This window comes from Camelus ferus, chromosome 10 (genome assembly GCF_009834535.1).
Source record: "Camelus ferus isolate YT-003-E chromosome 10, BCGSAC_Cfer_1.0, whole genome shotgun sequence".
Taxonomy (NCBI): Eukaryota; Metazoa; Chordata; class Mammalia; order Artiodactyla; family Camelidae; genus Camelus; species Camelus ferus.
This window is the reverse complement of record NC_045705.1, coordinates 54892072-54910630: the sequence shown is the minus strand read 5'-3', so window position 1 is coordinate 54910630 and position 18559 is coordinate 54892072. Positions and strand designations below refer to the sequence as shown.

Below are 18559 nucleotides of genomic sequence, written 5' to 3'. Positions count from 1 at the left end.
GTGTATGATCAATTAATTTTCAATAAAGGTTCCAAGAATACACAATGAGGAAAAGATAGTGTCTTTAATAAATGCTGCTGGGAAAACTGGATATCCATGGACAAAAGAATTAAACTGGATCCTTATCTGACAACATAACCAAAAATCAACTCAGAGTGGGTTAAAGATTTGAACACTAAGACGAACCATAAAACTCCTAGAAGAACTTCAACATGGGGGGCTCACTCCTTGGCATCGGTCTTAATGATGACTTTTTGGATTTGACACTAAAAGCAAAGGGAATAAAAGCAAAAGTAAGCAAGTGGGACCACACCAAATTGAGAATCTTCTGCACATTAAAGGAAACTATCGACAAAAAGGCAACCTATGGAAGGGGAGAAAATATTTGCAAAGCATGTATCTGCTAAAGAGTTGATATCCAAAATATACAAGGAATACTCATACAACTCAAGAGCAAAAAACCAAATAACTCAACTTAAAAATGGGCAAATGACCTTAATAGACATTTTCCCAAAGAAGATATACAAATGGTCAGCAGGTACATAAAAAGGTGCTCAACATCACTGATTGTCAGGGAAATTGAAATCAAAACCACAATGAGATATCACCTTACATCTGTTAGGATGGCTGTTATCAAAAAACAAGCCATAACAAATGCTGTTAAGGATGCGGAGAAACAGGGAATCCTTGTACACTGCTGGTGGCGATGTAAACTGGTAAGGCTGCTATAGAAAACAGTATGGAGGTTCTTTAAGACATTAAAAATAGAACTGTCATATGATCCAGCAGTCCTACTTCTGGGATGTCCAAAGGAAATGAAGTCACTATCTTGAAGAGCTATCTGCCCCTCATGTTTACTGCAGCATATTCACAAAAGCCAACACGTGGAAACAACCTAAATATCACTTGATGGACAAATGAACAAAGAAAATGTGAGATACACACACACATGGGATATTATTCAGCTTTAAAAGCAAAGGATATTCTGTTATTTGTGACAGCATGGATGAACCTGGAGGGCATTATGTTAAATGAAATAAGCCACACAGAGAAAGACGTATACTGCACAGTATCACTTATATATGGAATCTACAAAAAAAAAAAAAAAGTCAAACTCATAGAAACAGAGAGTACAACGGTGATTGCCTGGAGATGGGAGATGTGGGAAATGGAGAGATACGGGTAAAAGGGTACAAACTTTCAGTTACAAGATGGATAAGGTCTGCGGATCCAATGTATAACTTGGGGACTGTAGTTAATAATACTGTATTGTATAAATGAAATTTGTCAAGAGGGGGGATAAAGAAGAGAGGAAAGAGAGGGAGAGGGAGAGAAGAGGGGAGAGAAACCAGGCCACAGTGAGATAAGGAGGGAGTAGAGGTAAAAGAGTAGCAACAGTGTGTAAAAGTGAAAACTTAACTGCATGTGAATGAAACCCAATTGAATTAGCTTAGGAAAGAAGAGTAGATTTCCCAGCCCAGTTACCAAACTTGGGAGATGACTAGCAAATGGAACCAGAACCTCAAGACTTTGTCTGTGTCTCTAGTTTCTGTATCTCCTTTTATTTTGCTTAATTCTCTCCTGAATATTTAAAATTTTATTTTGGAGTAGTTCTAGATTTATAGAAAAGTTGCAAAGATAGTACTGAGAGTTCCATGTATCTGTCACCTAGTTTTCTCTGATAATAACATCTTAAATAATTATGATACATTTGTCAAAAATAAAAGGTTAACGTTGGTACATCACTATTAACTACACTAGACTTTGTTCAGATTTCACCAGCTTTTTTGGTAATGTCTTTTTTCTATTCTAGGATTCAATGCAGGAGACCATTTAGTTCTCATGTTTCATTAGTCTCCTCTGGTCTGTGACAGCTTCTCTGTCTTTGTCTTTTCATGATCTTGACAGTTTTGAAGAAAACTGGCCAGGCATGTTGTTGAATGTCCCTCTGTTTGGTTTTCTCTGACGTTTTCCTTATGAGTTGACTGGGAAGAAGGAGCACCACAAAGGTGAGGTGAAGTGCCCTTTTCATCACATTGTATCAGGGGGTACATGTCATCAACATGAAGTCCCACTGGTGGTGTTAACTTTGATTATTTGGTTACGGTTGTGTCTGCCAGGTCTTTCCACTGTAAAGCTACTTTTTCTCTTTTTCCATATTCTGTTCTTTAGAAGTGAGTTACGAAGTTCCATACTCAGGGAGGGAGTTCTATCTCCAGGAGGGGGAAACATATATATATTGTAATATGTAGTATATTATTAGGAATTCTTCTGTTTGGACGATCTGTCTCTTATCTTCTCTCCTGAGGTGTTAAACTAATTTTAAAATCAATATAATATATATTAAAAATAGTTCAAAAATAGGCTTTATAACAATACCAGCAATTTCAGAAATCCCGAGGAAAGACTCCAGATGGCCTGGGTTGACTCATGTGCCCATCTAGGTCAATTTTGGGAGTAGAGGGCAAGGTCATTTAAGAAGATGGCAGATCCCATTCAGACTGACTGTTAAGAACGCTGTGGCATAAAATTGTCCTGCTCAGGGCATGCTTTGGTCCTTTCCTCCGTTAAGTGGCCTCTCATTTAACTTTCAGTTCTCAAGTGAAGCATCACTTCATTACATCCCTGACCTCTCTAGGTCTGACTTTTCTTGTTTTGTTTTGTCTTTGTTTCCTTGTTTGACCTGACTAGGTCAAATCCCCAGATGATGGGCCCTCCTAGTGCCTGGTATTTCTCCTTTGTAACAGGTGTCACAGTTGCAAGTTTCTGGTGTGTAAATATTTGATTAAATGTCTGTATACTCCACTCAGCAGTAAACCTGGTTTGCTCACCATTGAAGCCTGCCCATAGGTGATGTTCAGTCAATATTTGCTAAGCAAATGACTGACATGAGGGGGTTTCTATTCCAGAAGTAAGAAAGGATGTTAGTGAGATAGCAGGATCAAGGACCACTACTCAGTGAGTTTAGCAAGGAGAGAAAGAATAGGTAACAGGAGGCTGAGAGGGGGAGTGGGGAAGGGAAAGACTGAGGGATGTTTGCTTGGACGTGAGCAGCAGGACCATGTTTAACACCGCAGATAAGGAGCTGATGGAGAGGCAATGGCTAGTGGAGAAAGGTCCCAGAGTAGAGAGGACGGTCTGAAGAATTAAGCATGGCTACAGGAAGGAATTGGTTTTTAACCTAGAGAGGTACCTCCTCCTTCAAGACTAAAAGGGAAAATGGGTGAGATGCAGGTAAGTGCATGTATGAGGGTATGATGGCAGTGCAGGGGGGAGGTGGACAGGGTGGAAAATTGAGGCCATCATATCTGGTGATCCCATTCTTTCTGGAGAGGACTTGGAGTTCGTGAAAATGGTCATAAGGGAGGCAGTAAGTTAGGGAACTTGAGGAAGGTGTTAAAGGAGTGGAGATACTGTTAAGAGGAATGATGGTTGGTGGCCTTGTATACCTAAAGGACCATGGAGATGAGGATGCTGGTGAGAGAACAAAGGATATAGGCACAGCTACAGTAAAATCCTTGATAAAAAAGAGGAGAGATCATTTCATGACAGCACTGAGGAAGGCAGAGTCTCAAATAACAAGATGGTATGAGTCTCAAAGATTAGGGGGAAGGTGTGGAGAAGTACTTGTGTTTGGGCTTCAGGGAATCCTGAGTGTGGAGACTACTTCCCTCTCCTCCTCAGACATGTGGGAAAATGTGGAAATGATGTACTTAAGCAAAGCCAGCTCTCTTACATAGGATTTAGAGGCTCAGAGGCATATAAAGGGGCTGAGAATTCAGGGGGTTGTCACCACGAAATGGAGATTTCAGAGCAGGAAAGATTGGGAGGGAGGGTCCATGATGGGAAGGGCTAGAAGTCAGGGGTGTAGTGGAAGGGCAAATTAACTAGGGGCAAGGAAGGACAGACGAGTGTGGGGATGACCAAATGAGAAAGGAAAGATGACCCAAAAGACCTACCTTGGAACGATGATCCTGAATGACGTGACGGGAGGCTGACAATCCTCGCTGGCTCCGTTATTCATTTGTTCCTTCTTAGTGCAGGAGGAGGCACTGGGTCGGGTAAGTGCTTGGTTTTAGACTGCTCAAGACTTAGCCCCCCATTCAAATGCTCACGAGAAGCCACAGTCATTAGCGCTCTTCAGTAGAGCACAGCCCTGGAGAAAGTGAGCATGAGTATTTAAAAAATGGCCAGAGTCCAGCACAGTTTGAGTTGAGATCTTCCAAGAGCAAGCATGTTTTCCAGGCTCTGATGGATTTCAATTCCCTGTAGTGACTCTAGGAAAGGAAAAAGGAGACTCCCAATCCTCTCCCACAGAGCGGGAGCCAGAGAAGGCAGAACCAGATGGGATCTAGAACACAGGTGGAAGGATTAAATGTGGAGAAGAGGAAGGACTCCCATCCTCTGGGATGGGAAGTAAGAAGAGCCAGTTCTCAGAATTTCAATTCAGAGTGATCAATTTACTGAAATTCACCAATTTTGTCAATTTTCCAAAATTTTGTTTCTTCTATGTGTAAAGTTTACAACAATTTGCATGGTTGTATGGATTTTAACTACTCTTGAAAGTTTCTACAAAGTATCAGTTATTAATTTTGAAGTGCAGTTTAGCTCAGTTTAGTTTAGTTTTAACTTATTTGCAGCTGTTTCACTGAAGTCATTTTGCCATGGCTGGCCAAAGTTCAGTGTAGTCTAAGTTTTTCCTTGTTTTGAATCTATGACTTTTGAAAATGAGAATTTCTTGTGTATTTTGTTCTACAAGTATTGTGCAATGACTCAAATGTCAAATATTTTATAAACAATCTTGGGGGGGGTCCCTCTCTTCCAAAGCATTTTCAATCCAATAATTTGCCTTTTTTAAACTTGTTTTTTTGTGCATTTGTAATTTTAATAGGTTATATGGGCTGAAATGTGGCCACACTGTGTTTCCACACTGGTTGGTAAATGGTATAAATAGTTACTATGGTATGTGATAAAATTAATTATATCAATTCTATTATAAACTCATTAGTTCAAGATAGTTGTTCTAAAATCTCACGATGACCATTCATAAATGGGCCTCCTGCCATAGTAACATCAAAGCAATTATTTGTAGAATTTCTACCAGTCCCATTCATACCACAATAGGAAGACTGTACTTTAGGAAGATCTCTGCTTAGCCTTATCCTTGATTATGTAGTTGTTGCTATTTCTAAATACAGTTTTTACTTTTATTTTTATTTGTTTAAGCAACAGTTTTATTGAGTTACAATTTATATACCATAAAGTTCATCCTTGTGAAGTATACAATTCACAGTGGTTTTTAGTATATTCACAGAGTTGTGTATCCATCACCAAAATCAAATTCCACAATATTTTCATTGTTCCAAAAGAAACCCCATACCTACTAGCAGTTACTCCCCATTTTCTCCTCCCTTCAGCCCCTGACATAATCTACGTTCTGTTTCTGTGGATTTGCCTATTCTGAATATTTCACATAAATGAAATCATACAATATGTAGCTTTTTTGTGTCTGGCTTCTTTCACTTAGACTATTTTTGAGGTTCATCTATGTTGTAGCATACATTAGCATTTCATTCCTTTTTATGGAGGAATAATATTCTATTCTATGGCTATATCACATTCTGTTTATTCATTCATCAGTTGAGGGACATTTGGAATTTCTTTCTTTCTTTCTTTCTTTTTTTTGCCCTTTTGGGTTATTACGAATAATGCTGCTGTGAACATTGTATACAAGTTTTTGTGTGGACATGCCTTTTCAATTCCCTTGGGTACATACCTAGGAGTGGAATTGCTGGTATGATACATATTGTAACTACGTACTATAAACTGTTTACCATTTTGAGGAAATATTTGAGGAAATGTTGTCAAACTTTTCTACAGCAGCTTCACCATTTCACCTTTCTACGAGGAGTGTATAGGGTTCCAGTTTCTCTACGTCCTTGCCAACATTTGCTATTGCTTATCTTTTTGATTATAATCATCTTAGTGAGTATGAAGTGGTATCTCATTGTGGTTTTGATTTGTCTTTCTATAAAGGCTAATGATGTTCAGCATATTTTTAGACGAGATCGGGTGTGTTATGGCCGTAGACTCAGCATCTTTTTATATGCTGATTCACCATTGCATATTTTCTTCTCTGGATTCTTTCAAGGTTTTCTCTTTGTCTTTGATATTCTGTAGTTTGAATATTTTGCAGTTCTCTATACCCAGGTGAAGATTTTTTCAGTATCTACCCTGATGTCTTCTGAGCTTCCTAGATCCGTGGTTTAAATGGTGTCTGCCATTAATTTCAGAAAATTCTCTGTAGTTATTACTTCAAATATTTCTTCTGTTCCTTTCTCTCCATTGTATGTATTTTCTTATTGTCCCACAGTTCTTGTATATTCTATTCTTTAAATAATGAACTTATTTTCCTTTTGTTGTTTGTGCTTTCGGCATTGTATCTAAGAAACTGTTGTCTATTCCAAGGTGAAGATTAACTGCCATTTTTTTCTAACAGTTTTATGGTTTTAGCTCTTACATTTAGGTCTGTGACTCATTTGAGATAATTTTTGTACGTGGTGTGAGGTGGGGGTGTAACTTTAGTTTTTTACATACGGATAGCTAGCCCTGGCATTATTTATTGAAAATACTTGTCTTTCTTTTTCTTGCCATCCCTGTTAAAAAAATTGACCATAACTGTGAATGTTTATTTCTGATCTCTCGTTTCTTTTCCATTGATCTACAGGTCTATCCTTATGTCAGTACTACACAGTCTTGATTACTTTATAAAAGTTTTAAAGTCAGGAACTATGAGTCTTCCAACTTTGTTATTTTTCAAGATTATTTTGGCTATTCTGGGTCCCTTGAATTTCCATGATTTTCAGTATTTCTGCAAAAAAATGCAATGTGATTTTGATAAGGATGATACTGAATTTCAAATCAATTTGGGGAGTATTTCTATCTTAACAATATTATGTCTTCAAATCCATGAACATATGATATCTTTACATTTATGAAGGCATTTTCACATGTTCTCAATAATCTTTTGTAGTTTTCAGTGTGTAAGTCTTGTACTTTACTTAAATTTATTCCCAAGCATTTTATTCTTTTTGATGCTATTGTAAATGGAATTGTTTTCTTAATTTCTTTTTTGGATTGTTACTTGCTAGTGTGTAGAAATACAATTGATTTTTGAATACTGATTTTGTATCCTGTAACCTTGTTGAATTCATTTATTAGTTTTAATAGTTTTTTGGTGGATTCCTCAGGGTTTTCTATATATAAGACCATATCATCTGCGAATAGAGATAATTTTACTTCTTCCTTTCCCATACAGATGTCTTTTTTTTTTTTCTTGTCTAACTGCCTTAGTGGAACCTTTAAAACAATGTTAAATAAAAGTAGCAAGAATGGACATCCTTGTCCTGTTCCTGATTTTAGAAAGAAAGTGTCCAGTGTTTTAATATTAACTATGATATAAGCTGTGGGTTTTTCATGTCCTTTATTTGTTGAGAAAATTCCTTTTATTCCTAATTTATTGAGTGCTTATATAATGAAAATGTGTCAGGTATTGTCAAATGCTTTTTGTGTGTCTGCTGAGATAATCCTGTGGTTTTGCTTTTTATTCTATTGAGATGATATGGAATATTACATTACTTGAGTTCAGAATGGTAACCAACCTTGTATTTCTAGGATAAAGCCCACTTGTTCCTAGTATATAAATCTTTTTCTGTGTTGTTGGATACAGTCTAGTATTTTGTTGGGGAATTTGTATCTATATTCATAAGGGATATTGATCTTTTCTTGCAATGGGGAAGGTGTAGCTCAGTGGTAAATGGCATGCTTAGCATGCATGAGGTCCTGGGTTCAATCTTCAGTACTGCCATTAAATAAATAAGTAAATAAACATGTAAGTTTAAAAAGCTAAAGCTCTAATCTGTTCTTAGAAACAATGATCAGTACACATGTGAACTAAAAAAAAAATGTGCTTTGCAGAATGAGTTAGAAAGTACTGTTTTAAACTTTTTTTAATTCCTAGATTTGTTTATCAGCTTGATTAAATGAGTATTATCCACTTGTTTAGGCATCTGGCTCCTAAATTTCTATGAGTTTCACACACAAAAGTGACATCACATAGTTTGATTGAAATCTAGTATACAACAGATCTAATGAGAAGATTTTGGTAAAACTAAAACTAAACTAAGTCAAACTGAAATTAATTGAAAATTAAAAAAAAACCCCACGAATCCATAAACTTATTAAACCTTTTCATGCAACACAATTTATAAATTTTAAAAGTTATTGTTTGAAACAAGTTTTTGGTGAATTGATAACTTTGCCAAATTGGAATTTGGTGCTCAAAACCAACAATTTTTAAAGTTGATAACTTTGGAAAATTTGGTGAATTGAGCTTTTGGGAGCCTGGTCATTGGGTGAATTGTCTTCAGTAAATAGATTTTCACCTAAATGCCTAGTTCCTGGATGTAGGTAAGGATCAGGAAGATAGGAAATTGAGAAGACCATGCCTACAGCTTCCCTTTTGTTGCTGTTATCATTGTTGAGAGTAGGAGGTGAGGTTAAGTGCTCATAATAGGAGATGATAGATGATACGAAGAATTTAAGTGGAGAAAGTTTGCAGGAGTCAAAGAGATGGTAGGATCAAGCAATCCAGGCTTGTTGAGTTGTGCTCAGGGTCCAGTTTTGTTGATCCCAATGCCAGGGGTTGTGTGATAATTTTTATTCCTAGGAGCTCTCTATGATAAGGTCACAGAAGAGAAATCTGGTGATTAAAAGGTAGATAGAAGAGAAAGATATGGCGCTGAATAGGGGCTGCCATGAGAACAGATGAAGTGTTGGATCATGACATCCACACTGGGTTGAAAAGAAAGAAAGGCCTGATGCACACAGGGAGAAAAGAGAGTTCAGAAGATTAGGGTTTCTAGAGTTTGAAAATTTGATATATGTGTGCAAAGGGATGAGCCATCCAGAGGCAAGAAGCTGGGTTTTAAGAGTAAGATTCTAGAGGGAAAAACTTCAGGGGAAAAGTAGATCTGGTCATGAAAGGTTCAAAGGCCTGGCAAACTAAGTGGGCTGGATAAATGGGCTTCAGGAGGCAAGAACAATAAAGAACTATGGGGCCAGAGTCTTGGATGGGGCATTCAAGGTTGGGATGCTAAGACTCTGGGCCTAAGACTTGAATGAATGTGTGAGTGATCAGAAGCTGTCTTCCCCCACCTCCACCCTCAATCAGCCTGGCACGAATGGCCCAGTCTATTATAAAAAGTGGGTTTGGGGGAGGAGTGGTTCTTAGTGTTACAAAACTCCTCCAGAGTTTTGCCCTTCCTGTGCTTGCTTCTATCTCTGTGAGCTCCATGTTGACTTCTCATTCATGATATTTTGTCTATTTGCTCCAGCCTATTGTGTTAGGTCTCTGACTGAATTTAATGATTCATTTTGTGACTAGCTCTGGGCGATATAATGTGTGTATAAAGGCAGATATGCTTAAACTGAAAGCTTGCCAACTGACTTCATGTGCTTTGGGCCAGCAGGTGCTCTGGGCACCCCTTAGCAGCTAAGGCCAAGAACATCAGGAGGACGTGGTACAACAAAGTCTTGAGTCTCCAAAGAGAAGAGGCTTTACATAAGGTGGAGGAGCCATGAAAGCCACCGTGGGGAATGGGAAAGCTCTCCTCCATTACTTTTGTCCTCAACATGAGAGGATTTTCCCTCAAACCTATACAAACCCTTAAGTGTCTGTCGCCACAAATAAGGTCTGGCAAAAGTACTGGTTATTAAAATTGTCTTAGTCTATTTGGGCTGTTATAACCAAATACTATAGACTGGATAGTTTATAAACAACAGAAATTTATTTCTCATAGTTCTGGAGGATGGGAAGTCCAAGACTGAGGCACCAGCATGGTCAAGTTCTGGTGAGGACCTTTTCCAGGTTCACAGCCAGCGCCTTCTCACTGTGCCCTCCCAGGATGGAAGAGGTGAGGGATCTCTGTGTGATCTCTTTTACAAGAACAATAGTCTCATTCATGAGGCTTCCACCCTCATGACCTAGGCATCTCCCAAAGGCTCCACCTCCCAATACCATCAAATTGGGCATTAGGATTTCAACATATGAATTGGCATGAGGGGGATACGAACATTCAGATCATAGCAAAAATGAATATATTCATCTTCAAAATTCACTTTTAAATCTGCTTTCCTCTCAAGTTGCTCCCATATCTCTGCCCTATCTTCCCTTTTCCTTGTCTCCAAACTTCTCTAGTTGTCTTGATGGTTTCTACTTTCGTTCCTCTCAAGAGATCGCTCCATCAGACGTCAACAGTGAATATCCTAATTTTAAAGTCTAATGGCCAAAGATATTCATTGAACCACTACTCTGGAGCCTGGCCAACATCAGGTTGTAAGAATACAAAGATTATCTAGTGTCTGTCCCCAAGAACTCAGAATCTACTGAGGGAGATAACCACAAATAGATGCTTTTGGCCCCCTTTCCCCTGGATTTTGAGACACACAGTACTGCAGCTAGTGTTCCAGCTGTAGCACTTTTCACCCTCCTCAGAGGGCTTCCCTTTTACCGGTTGACCTTTGAATGTTGGCTCTATCCTAGGCCTTCTTTTTCTCTTACTCTATATTTTTCATCTGGAAAATCTCATCTAGTCCAATTGCTTCAATTCCCTCATTTATGTGTGATTCTCACATCTGTATTGCTAGCTTACATATATCCTCTGAGCTCCAGAACAACTGTTAATTAAGACATATCCTTAACTCTAATGTTTACAACAAAGCTCATCACAGAATCTCAGATCTGCTTCTCCTCTGCCATCCTCATTCTCTGTGAACGGAATTACTCCATCCAGCTGCCCAAGTCCAAACTTGGTATCACGCTTGACTCTTAGCTTCTTTCTCTACCTCATCTTATCACACACGATGCCTAGTCTATCCTATCTCCTCTATACCTGTCCGATCTGTCAGTCTCTCTCCACCCCTTCCTTCTTCTGGCCCAGTCCAGTCTTCCCTCAGCTCCCTCTGGATTCCTTAACTAGCCTCCTATTTGGTTTCCTTGCTTCTAGTCTTGACCCCTAGCCCATCTTCCTGTCAGATGCAAGAATGACCTTTCTGAAATGTAAATCTGATTCCTTTTCTCTCCATTTAAAAGTCCTCAGTGGCTTCCCCTAGTCTTCCAGATAAAATCCAAGCACTTTATCATGTCTTGCATGGCCCTTTGTAACTTGATCTTGCCTGGCTTTCCTGCTTCATTTCCTCCACTTCTTCCTCAAATACCAAATCCCAGCTGTACCAAATTACTTACTTGGAATTTCTCAAACACTCTGCTCTGTTTCATAATTCAGTGCACTTCTACCTGCAGATCTTGCTGCCTGCAATGCCCTCCCAGAGGACCTCCCCCCATGCTTGATGAATGCCTATTCATTCTTCAAGATTCAGCTGTCACATTGTTTTCTCCGAGAAGTTCCTCATTGACCTTCTTTGTTGGTACTCCAGTACGCCTTGTACATGCCACTTTTAGCTATTTGTGTTACTGTGTTGTACTCGTTCATGATTTGTCCTTCCAACTGGCCTGATGGACCCTTGAGGAGTTATCCCTGTATTCTCTACACTAGCACAGAGCTTTGAATGAAGAAGCACTTTCCTTGCTAAATCATTTGATAATTATTTTTTGAGTGTCTCCTATGCAAACACACTGTACTGGGTACTGTGATGAATTTTGCAGGTTCTCTTTCCTATCTGAAAGACAATTTCTCAGTCTCCTTCATAGATTCTGTATCCTGTCTGTCCCCTAATGTCTGACCTCAGCCTCCTTTCCCTCTGCGTACACACTCTGAGTCATCCCATCCATTTCCTTCGCTTTCATTGCCAAGAACTTCCAAATCGCTTTTCCCAGTGAAGAACTCTTTCCTAAACTCTACATGCTCCCAGGCATCTCAAACTCAGCACATACAAAACTGAACTATTTTTCCTTTCTTTTGTTCCTTCTGGGAGAAAAGGAAAAGCTAATTGTAGGAAAGCTTCTGAGACCATTTTAAGGAGAAGATATTAGAAATTAAGTCAGGACAATAGTATTGAGTTTTCAGGAACTTCTCTAGGTACAGCTTTTGTATTTTCATCTCCTTGAAGCGAATGGCAGTAAAACTTTAATGCTGTGTGTCCCATGCTTGGCTACATGGAGATGTGCCAAGGTATATGTGAAGCCACAGTGTAAACAAGGCTCATCTTCCTAGAGCATCAATTTTTACAGGTGTGTGTGTGTGTGTGTGTGCAATGTACGATATTAAACTTGTAAGAACTAAAAACATTAATTTAATATTAAACAGATATTGTAGAACAGAATGACAAAATGACAGAACAGTTGAAATTCCTTTCCTCAAAATACAAGCATATAGACCATTTTTATTATTAGGGCATCCCAAACTTAACTACCAAATTCACGTCTCTAATATCAGAGAGCTACAGTATGCCTCTGCATTTAAGGGCATAGAGAGGAAAGCCTTAAGGGTACTGTTGCCCAGTAGCGAACAATGGGGAATCAGCGTTGCAGGAAGTTCATTTTCAGATGAAGTAAGAGGAGACTGGGGAAGGGAGGAGTTAGTAAACCTAAAATGCAGAGCTAGGCTGAAGAACTTGGTGCAATGCATTGATTCAATTGACCTATACAGATGCCTATTACATCTCATGTCTTTTACTGGGCAGCACAAGGTTTTATTTAGTATGTCCTCTACCCTCAAGGAATTCACCAGCTAGTGAAGGGTGTTGAACAATGTAACTGTGGGACTGCTGCAATGAAAGATGTATCCTGTGAAACTGGATCACTGGAAAAGTCTCTAACTTATGCAGAATTCAGTGAATACTTCAGAGAAGAGGTTTCAGACCAGCTTTTGGCTACGTCTTGGAAAATGTAGAGCTATTTTCTGTCTGCAGGTTGATTAGAAATATTTCAGAAAATTGAAATATGAAATGTGTGGGAAATGAATTAGACATATGCTTACATTCTTGACTGTCATTATTAACACTTAAGTCCCTGGAAAGGAAGGAACCCATTTCTTCAGCCTTGGTATACTCTGCAGTGTAGCGTAGCTCTGTCCCTGCAGAGTACCATGTTGATGGTTTTGTAAAGCTCAGCCACAGAGCTGACTCTGTTGTAGACAACATGCAGCTTACTCCTCATTTAATAAACATATATTGAGCATATACTCAATCAGGTCCCATGGTAGGAAAAGAGTTATCCAGAAGAAATGAGTCCCATTTCCTAGTTTTGGGAGCTCAGTTCAGTGAAGGAGTCAGTGAAGCAGCCAGGCAATTGGTAGTATGGTGTGATGAATGCTTTGACAGGCATATGCCGTGAGGAGTATCACCGCACCCAGGAACGGACCTAGCCCCATTTGAAGGGTGATGCAGAGTTTGCAGAAGGCCTCAAAAAAGTGACCCTGAGTAGAGATCTGAATAACCTGTAGAAGGTAACTTGAAACGGGGCAAGCACTACAGTAGAGGCAACATCATGCACAAAGGTAGATATATTCAGAGAATAACAAGTTAGTTTCCTACGAAGGCTGGTAGCAAATATCTGTAGATGAGCCCGAGGGGTGGCTGAGAACAGGCCATAGCAGGTCTTTCTGCCACGACAGAAGCCAGGATTTTATCCAGCAAAGGCAACTGCGAATCTGTAATGCTGACTGAGATCAGTGTTTTTCAAAAGCAGGTTGTAAAACATTAGTGAGTTGTAAAATCAATCTACTGGATTGGGACTATCATTTTAAAAAACTGAACTAGAAAATAGTAGACAATATTAGTGCACATGATATCTGTACAAGTAAATGCTCTGTGCTGCTTTTGTTTCATTACACCTATTTATGTCAATGTTATGTTCCAATGTAAAATGTTTTTTGACCTGTGGGTCATAGTAAAAGAATTTGGGGAAAACACTACCCTAAAGATTCAACAGTAGAAAATAAGATTACCTTTGGTAGCAATTAACAGAAAACCCAGGCATAAATGGGAATAATCACTAAAGATTATTACTGTATAGTACCTTTCAGTTGTTCTGACCTGCCACTCTCAGTGTCCTCTTTAGTCTAGAGCCAGTTCCCTGTGCTTATCAGAATAACATGTAATCTTACTCTTACTCAGCAGAGTAGAGCATGGATTCTCATGGCCTCAAATTAGTTAAGGCTTGTCCATCCCTGAACCCACCAACAGCAAGGGAATGGAAGTACCATGACTGCCTTAAACTTATCTGGGGTGGATGTTTGGGAATCAATCCACTGCAGGGAATTGTAACGCAACATGGTAAATCCAGTGTATTATGGAAATACTGTAGCCGCACCTAGGGTTACAAAGTAATGAACTTAGGTGTAGAAATGGTTACAGCAATCACCCCGGAGATGCTGAAAGTTTGTACACAAGGCAGGTAGGTAAAGGGGAGAGGGTTCTCTGGGTGATAGATGAATAAAAGGTGGTAAGGGGAGCTGTGCATAGGGAAACAGTCAAAATAAAGCCCTTCAAGGTTCTGGAGCATAGAACTAGAGGCAAAGGAAGAAGCTGGAACAATGAGCAGATGCCTACTCACTGAGGGGAGTCATGGTAAGGAATGTGGATTCTTTCCCCATAGGAAAAGAGCCACTGGAGATCAGCAAGCAGAGAATTAAGATAGCAGATTCCTATCACTATGGCTGCAGTGTGGAGGGAGGCAAGTTAGGAGGCTGTTGCAGTAATCTAGGATCGAGATGTCTAGGACTTCAGACTGGGAGAGAGGTGACTACAGATTTGAGAAACATTATGGAAATAAAATCAATATGACCTGCTGATTTGACTGTAGAAGATGAGTGTAAGGAAACAGTCCCTGACTTTTGTAGTTGTATCTCCTCTGGATATTGGGCTTACACTGTGTCACTGATCTGTTGAGGCTAGACTAAGTTTGTTATCTTTTGAGGGGAGTGGGCATAACTGTGAACCTTGGAGTGAAAAACTGGAACTTGAGACAAAGAACTTTTTTTCCCCCTTAATGGAGGCCCTGGGGATTGAACCTAGGACCTCATGTATGCCAAACATGCCTTCTACCACTGAGCTATGTACAACCCCTTAAGACAGAGAACTTCTCAAAGGAGGAATTCTAGTGTATCTGGACTCCTGTCTTGGGTGTTTGGAGTTTATTAAAGAGATGCATGCCTAGATGAACTCGAGGGTATGTTTCACCCATTTAGGTGAAAAAGCTACCATTTATAGGCCAGATTAGTAAAACTGTTATATTCTTATTTCCCTTGTGTCATCCCTGAGCCTTTATTAAATTTTATAGGATTCATGTACTCCTTTTTTAATTCAAAAATTTTTTTCATTTAAGAAATATGGAACGCTTGACGAATCTGTGGGTCATCCTTGCACAGGGGCCATGCTAATCTTTTCTGTATCATTCCAATTTTGGTATATGTGCTGTAAAAGAGATGAGAACCCTATTGGGAGATTAATCTCAGACTAGGGGAGCTGTCTGAAAATAGCACTGAAATAGCACAAGAATAGCTCTGTCACTGAAGCTAGTATCTACCTGCTAGACCAGTGACCCTCTCCACCCCAACTCTTATTATCTGAGATAATGGATCAAACACCCTCTGAAGGTCTGGCCTAAGATAAACCTCTTTTTCCCACTGTACTAGAGATATGGATCTGTCAGGCCCTGCTATCAAGTGTTCAGGCAGGCATGATAGCTCCAAGTCTTCCCATGACTACCACCTTAGTCAAGCCTCTGAGTGTGAGGGATGGGCAGCCTGGCTGGGCCAAGTCTGGCTTCAAAGTAACTAGTGCATGTAAAGGAGCTTCCTACTTCTCATATGCTCTGACCATTCTGAAGCCGGATTTCCCTTTTCCAAGTTCTCAGAGAGGCCCAGATTTGCCAACAATGAAAACTTCCAGGAAATCCCCAGAGGTTTAACTTCCTAATCTTCCTCCCACTTCAAGCCTCTCCTTCACCCCTCCAAGCCCACCCCTAGAGGAAGGAGCTTATCCTGGAGTCAACATCCTCTGCTGAATGCTTCCACTCCTCTGGCCAGTGTGATGGTACATCTGAGTTCCAGGTCCTCTCCTCTGAGGCCCATTCAGGGCTCGAGGGGTGCACATGAGGGTAATATGTGATCCTGCCTAGAAACAGAGGAATGGAACTTTGAAGGTTCCTAGGGTACCCGATTATTGCAGAAAATTCACTTCTAGATGTTCACTCTCCCACCCCCCGTTAGGAAGTAATCCTTCTCTAAGAAACCCTAGGGGCTTAGTCTCTATGTAGACATCAAAACACTTTTGGGGGCCAGATTGGAATTTTAGGATACATGCCCCATATAATGTGGCATTAAGAAAAACAAAACTGTGCTAACCCAACCCAACCCAGATTTAAGAGCCAGAAACACACAACATGGATTTACTGTCTTACAGAGACTGAATACTTGGATAGTTCTCATTCTCCAGAAATCCTCAGAGGAGAAAAAAAAAAATCAGTTTACATATACTCATACAATGAATTTATCTATTATGCAAAGAGGGTTATCTGACTCCCAGAAGGTTCTGGGCTCCAACAAGATGGTCCATCTTACAACTCCTGCTCCAGTTCTTCTTAGAGATTAAAAGAGCTCCCAAGGCCTGTGATCATGGGCACTGATGAGGGCCACACACTCTTGGCTCCCGTTAAATCCCCTGTGTTTGAGTTGTGTGGGTGCTTGCTTCCTGGTCCTGCTGCAGTCCCTGAAGCAGCTGGTTTAGGAGTGTAAGGTTGCTGTCTCTGCGAGGCAGGGGCAGGGGTGGCAGACAGTTCCCTTTATACTCAATCACTGCCATTTTGGCCCGATCCTGCTGACTCCGATTTGGGATCTGCAGCATTCTTGTGTAGCCCCCATTCTGACCTTGGTACCGAGGGGCCAGTACTTGAAACAGCTTTGGGATCAAGTCTTTCTCCTAGAGGGGGAGAGTTATCCAGGAGAGAGAAGTCAGGCACCACCACAGAAACATTTAACTTTCAGCGCTCCCAAAGGCAGGGTGTACACACACACACACACGCACGCACGCACGCACACAACTCTGTCACCCACTGATATGGTAGAGTCAAAGTTGCAGAAGGGTTCATTTTACAGGCAGTTGTGCGGATTCAGATTCATATCGAATTCAACTAACTTAGGAAACACATTTCTAATTTAGTTCACAACATGTGTCCATAAGTGAGTGCCTTACAGCTTAATTCTGCCTAATTACCCTTCCTCTAACAATCCCCTCCTACTTAGGGAGCAAAGGATGAGATTTGGGAGGAAGACAGGATGCACTCACCGTGAGCCAGAAGTCAGCCATGCGCATGGCTCGTTCGTTGGTGTCTCCCAGCTTCCCATAGTCGATGAGCTGTGAAGACATAACATTACTGATCCAACCCGAGCAAAAAAGGAGGCGCCAATCCTACTCCTCTAATGCCTCACTGCAACCCATGCATTCCACTGGGAAAGCATCTCGTTAATTCAGGCCACCTCTAACTCCACAGCCCTAACCAGGCTTCCATTTGAAGGGCCGGAGGAGTGGGCTCAGCTCACGGTACCAGGGGAATCAGACTTCGGCTTACCAGGACAGCTCCAATTCTTGCCCCAATCCGGCCGGATCTCGCCCCCGTCAAGCCAGACTCGTGCAAGGAACCAGAGGGTCCCGCCCCTCACGCACCTGGCGGCCCCGATCCTCACCTTCTCGGCGTAGCCCCTCAGCTCGTCCACGCGCGCCCATGACGCCTCGATGCGTTCGTGTCGCACCAGTGCCGTAAGCAAGTTCTGCAACAGGTGGATGCGGGACTCGGGACCAAGGCCCAGGCGGCGGAATACGCGGCCGTGGGAGATGGCGGCGGCGACCGACAGCCGCATATTCTCGGTTACCTCCCGCCCCTACGAGGCCGGAACTGGAAACTCCAGGGAAGACGCAGTAGAGAGGCGGAGCTGAGAGGACGCATGCGCCGTAGGTAGGCGCGTGGTGGACGTGTTTGCGCATGTGTAACAGAGCCTGCCTCGTTGGCAGCCTGGGGGAGGGCGGAGCCGGGGCATCGACTTCTTCCAGCCGAGGCGAGCGGGGCGGGCTTTAGGCCTGCGAGCGCTCCCTGTCGGCTCGGGAGCCAGGCGCCCCCTGGTGTAGGGTGAGCCGGCCGTTGGCTTTCTCTGCTGCTGCGTCAGTCGTCCTGTGGCCTGAGGGCGCTGGGAAGCTCTGCCCGCAGCGGGCTCGGAAAGTGAGTACCTACCTGAGGGGAAACGGCGCCTGAGGGGTCGCGCTCCCACAGGCCCTGCCGCGCCCTGAGCCGCGGCCAGCCGGCGGGGGGTGACACCCTGAGCCTGTCATTTTCTAACAAAATTATTTTCGGTAGTAATGGTGAAATGAATGGAATAACAATGATGAACAGAAAAGAAACGCAGATGGTAAGAATTTTCTTTCGTTGAAGTACATCCCAGTTCACGAAAAATTAGTTTACTCAGAGGAAAAGTAATGGATTAATACTTTAAAATTACATCACTGGTTTTTGTTTTAAAAGGGAAAAACGTACCTATGTATTTAT

General features: G+C 41.2%; 1 protein-coding gene and 1 non-coding gene across 2 annotated transcripts; both read right to left on the bottom strand.

Moving 5' to 3' along the window:
• Positions 1-12292: 12292 nt before the first annotated feature.
• Positions 12293-17931, bottom strand: MRPL17 (mitochondrial ribosomal protein L17). Its single transcript, XM_006185656.3, has 3 exons — positions 17706-17931; positions 17308-17376; positions 12293-16941 (listed from the first exon to the last, which is right to left on the bottom strand). Exons 1-3 carry the CDS (start codon positions 17877-17879, stop codon positions 16675-16677), a joined length of 510 nt encoding a protein of 169 aa, XP_006185718.1. The 5' UTR covers positions 17880-17931; the 3' UTR covers positions 12293-16674.
• Positions 15345-15454, bottom strand: LOC116666743. The gene has a single exon (XR_004323641.1). It is a non-coding gene; the product is annotated as a U6 spliceosomal RNA (small nuclear RNA).
• Positions 17932-18559: the final 628 nt, after the last annotated feature.

Bases quoted from the DNA above. Each gene is read 5' to 3' on its own strand.
- MRPL17 (XM_006185656.3), bottom strand. From the start codon at position 17,879: ATGCGGCTGTCGGTCGCCGCCGCCATCTCCCACGGCCGCGTATTCCGC. The intron at 17,377-17,705 runs GTGAGGATCGGG...ATGTCTTCACAG, and splicing joins TGAGGGGCTACGCCGAGAAG to CTCATCGACTATGGGAAGCT. The intron at 16,942-17,307 runs GTGAGTGCATCC...CTCCCCCTCTAG, and splicing joins TGGCTGACTTCTGGCTCACG to GAGAAAGACTTGATCCCAAA.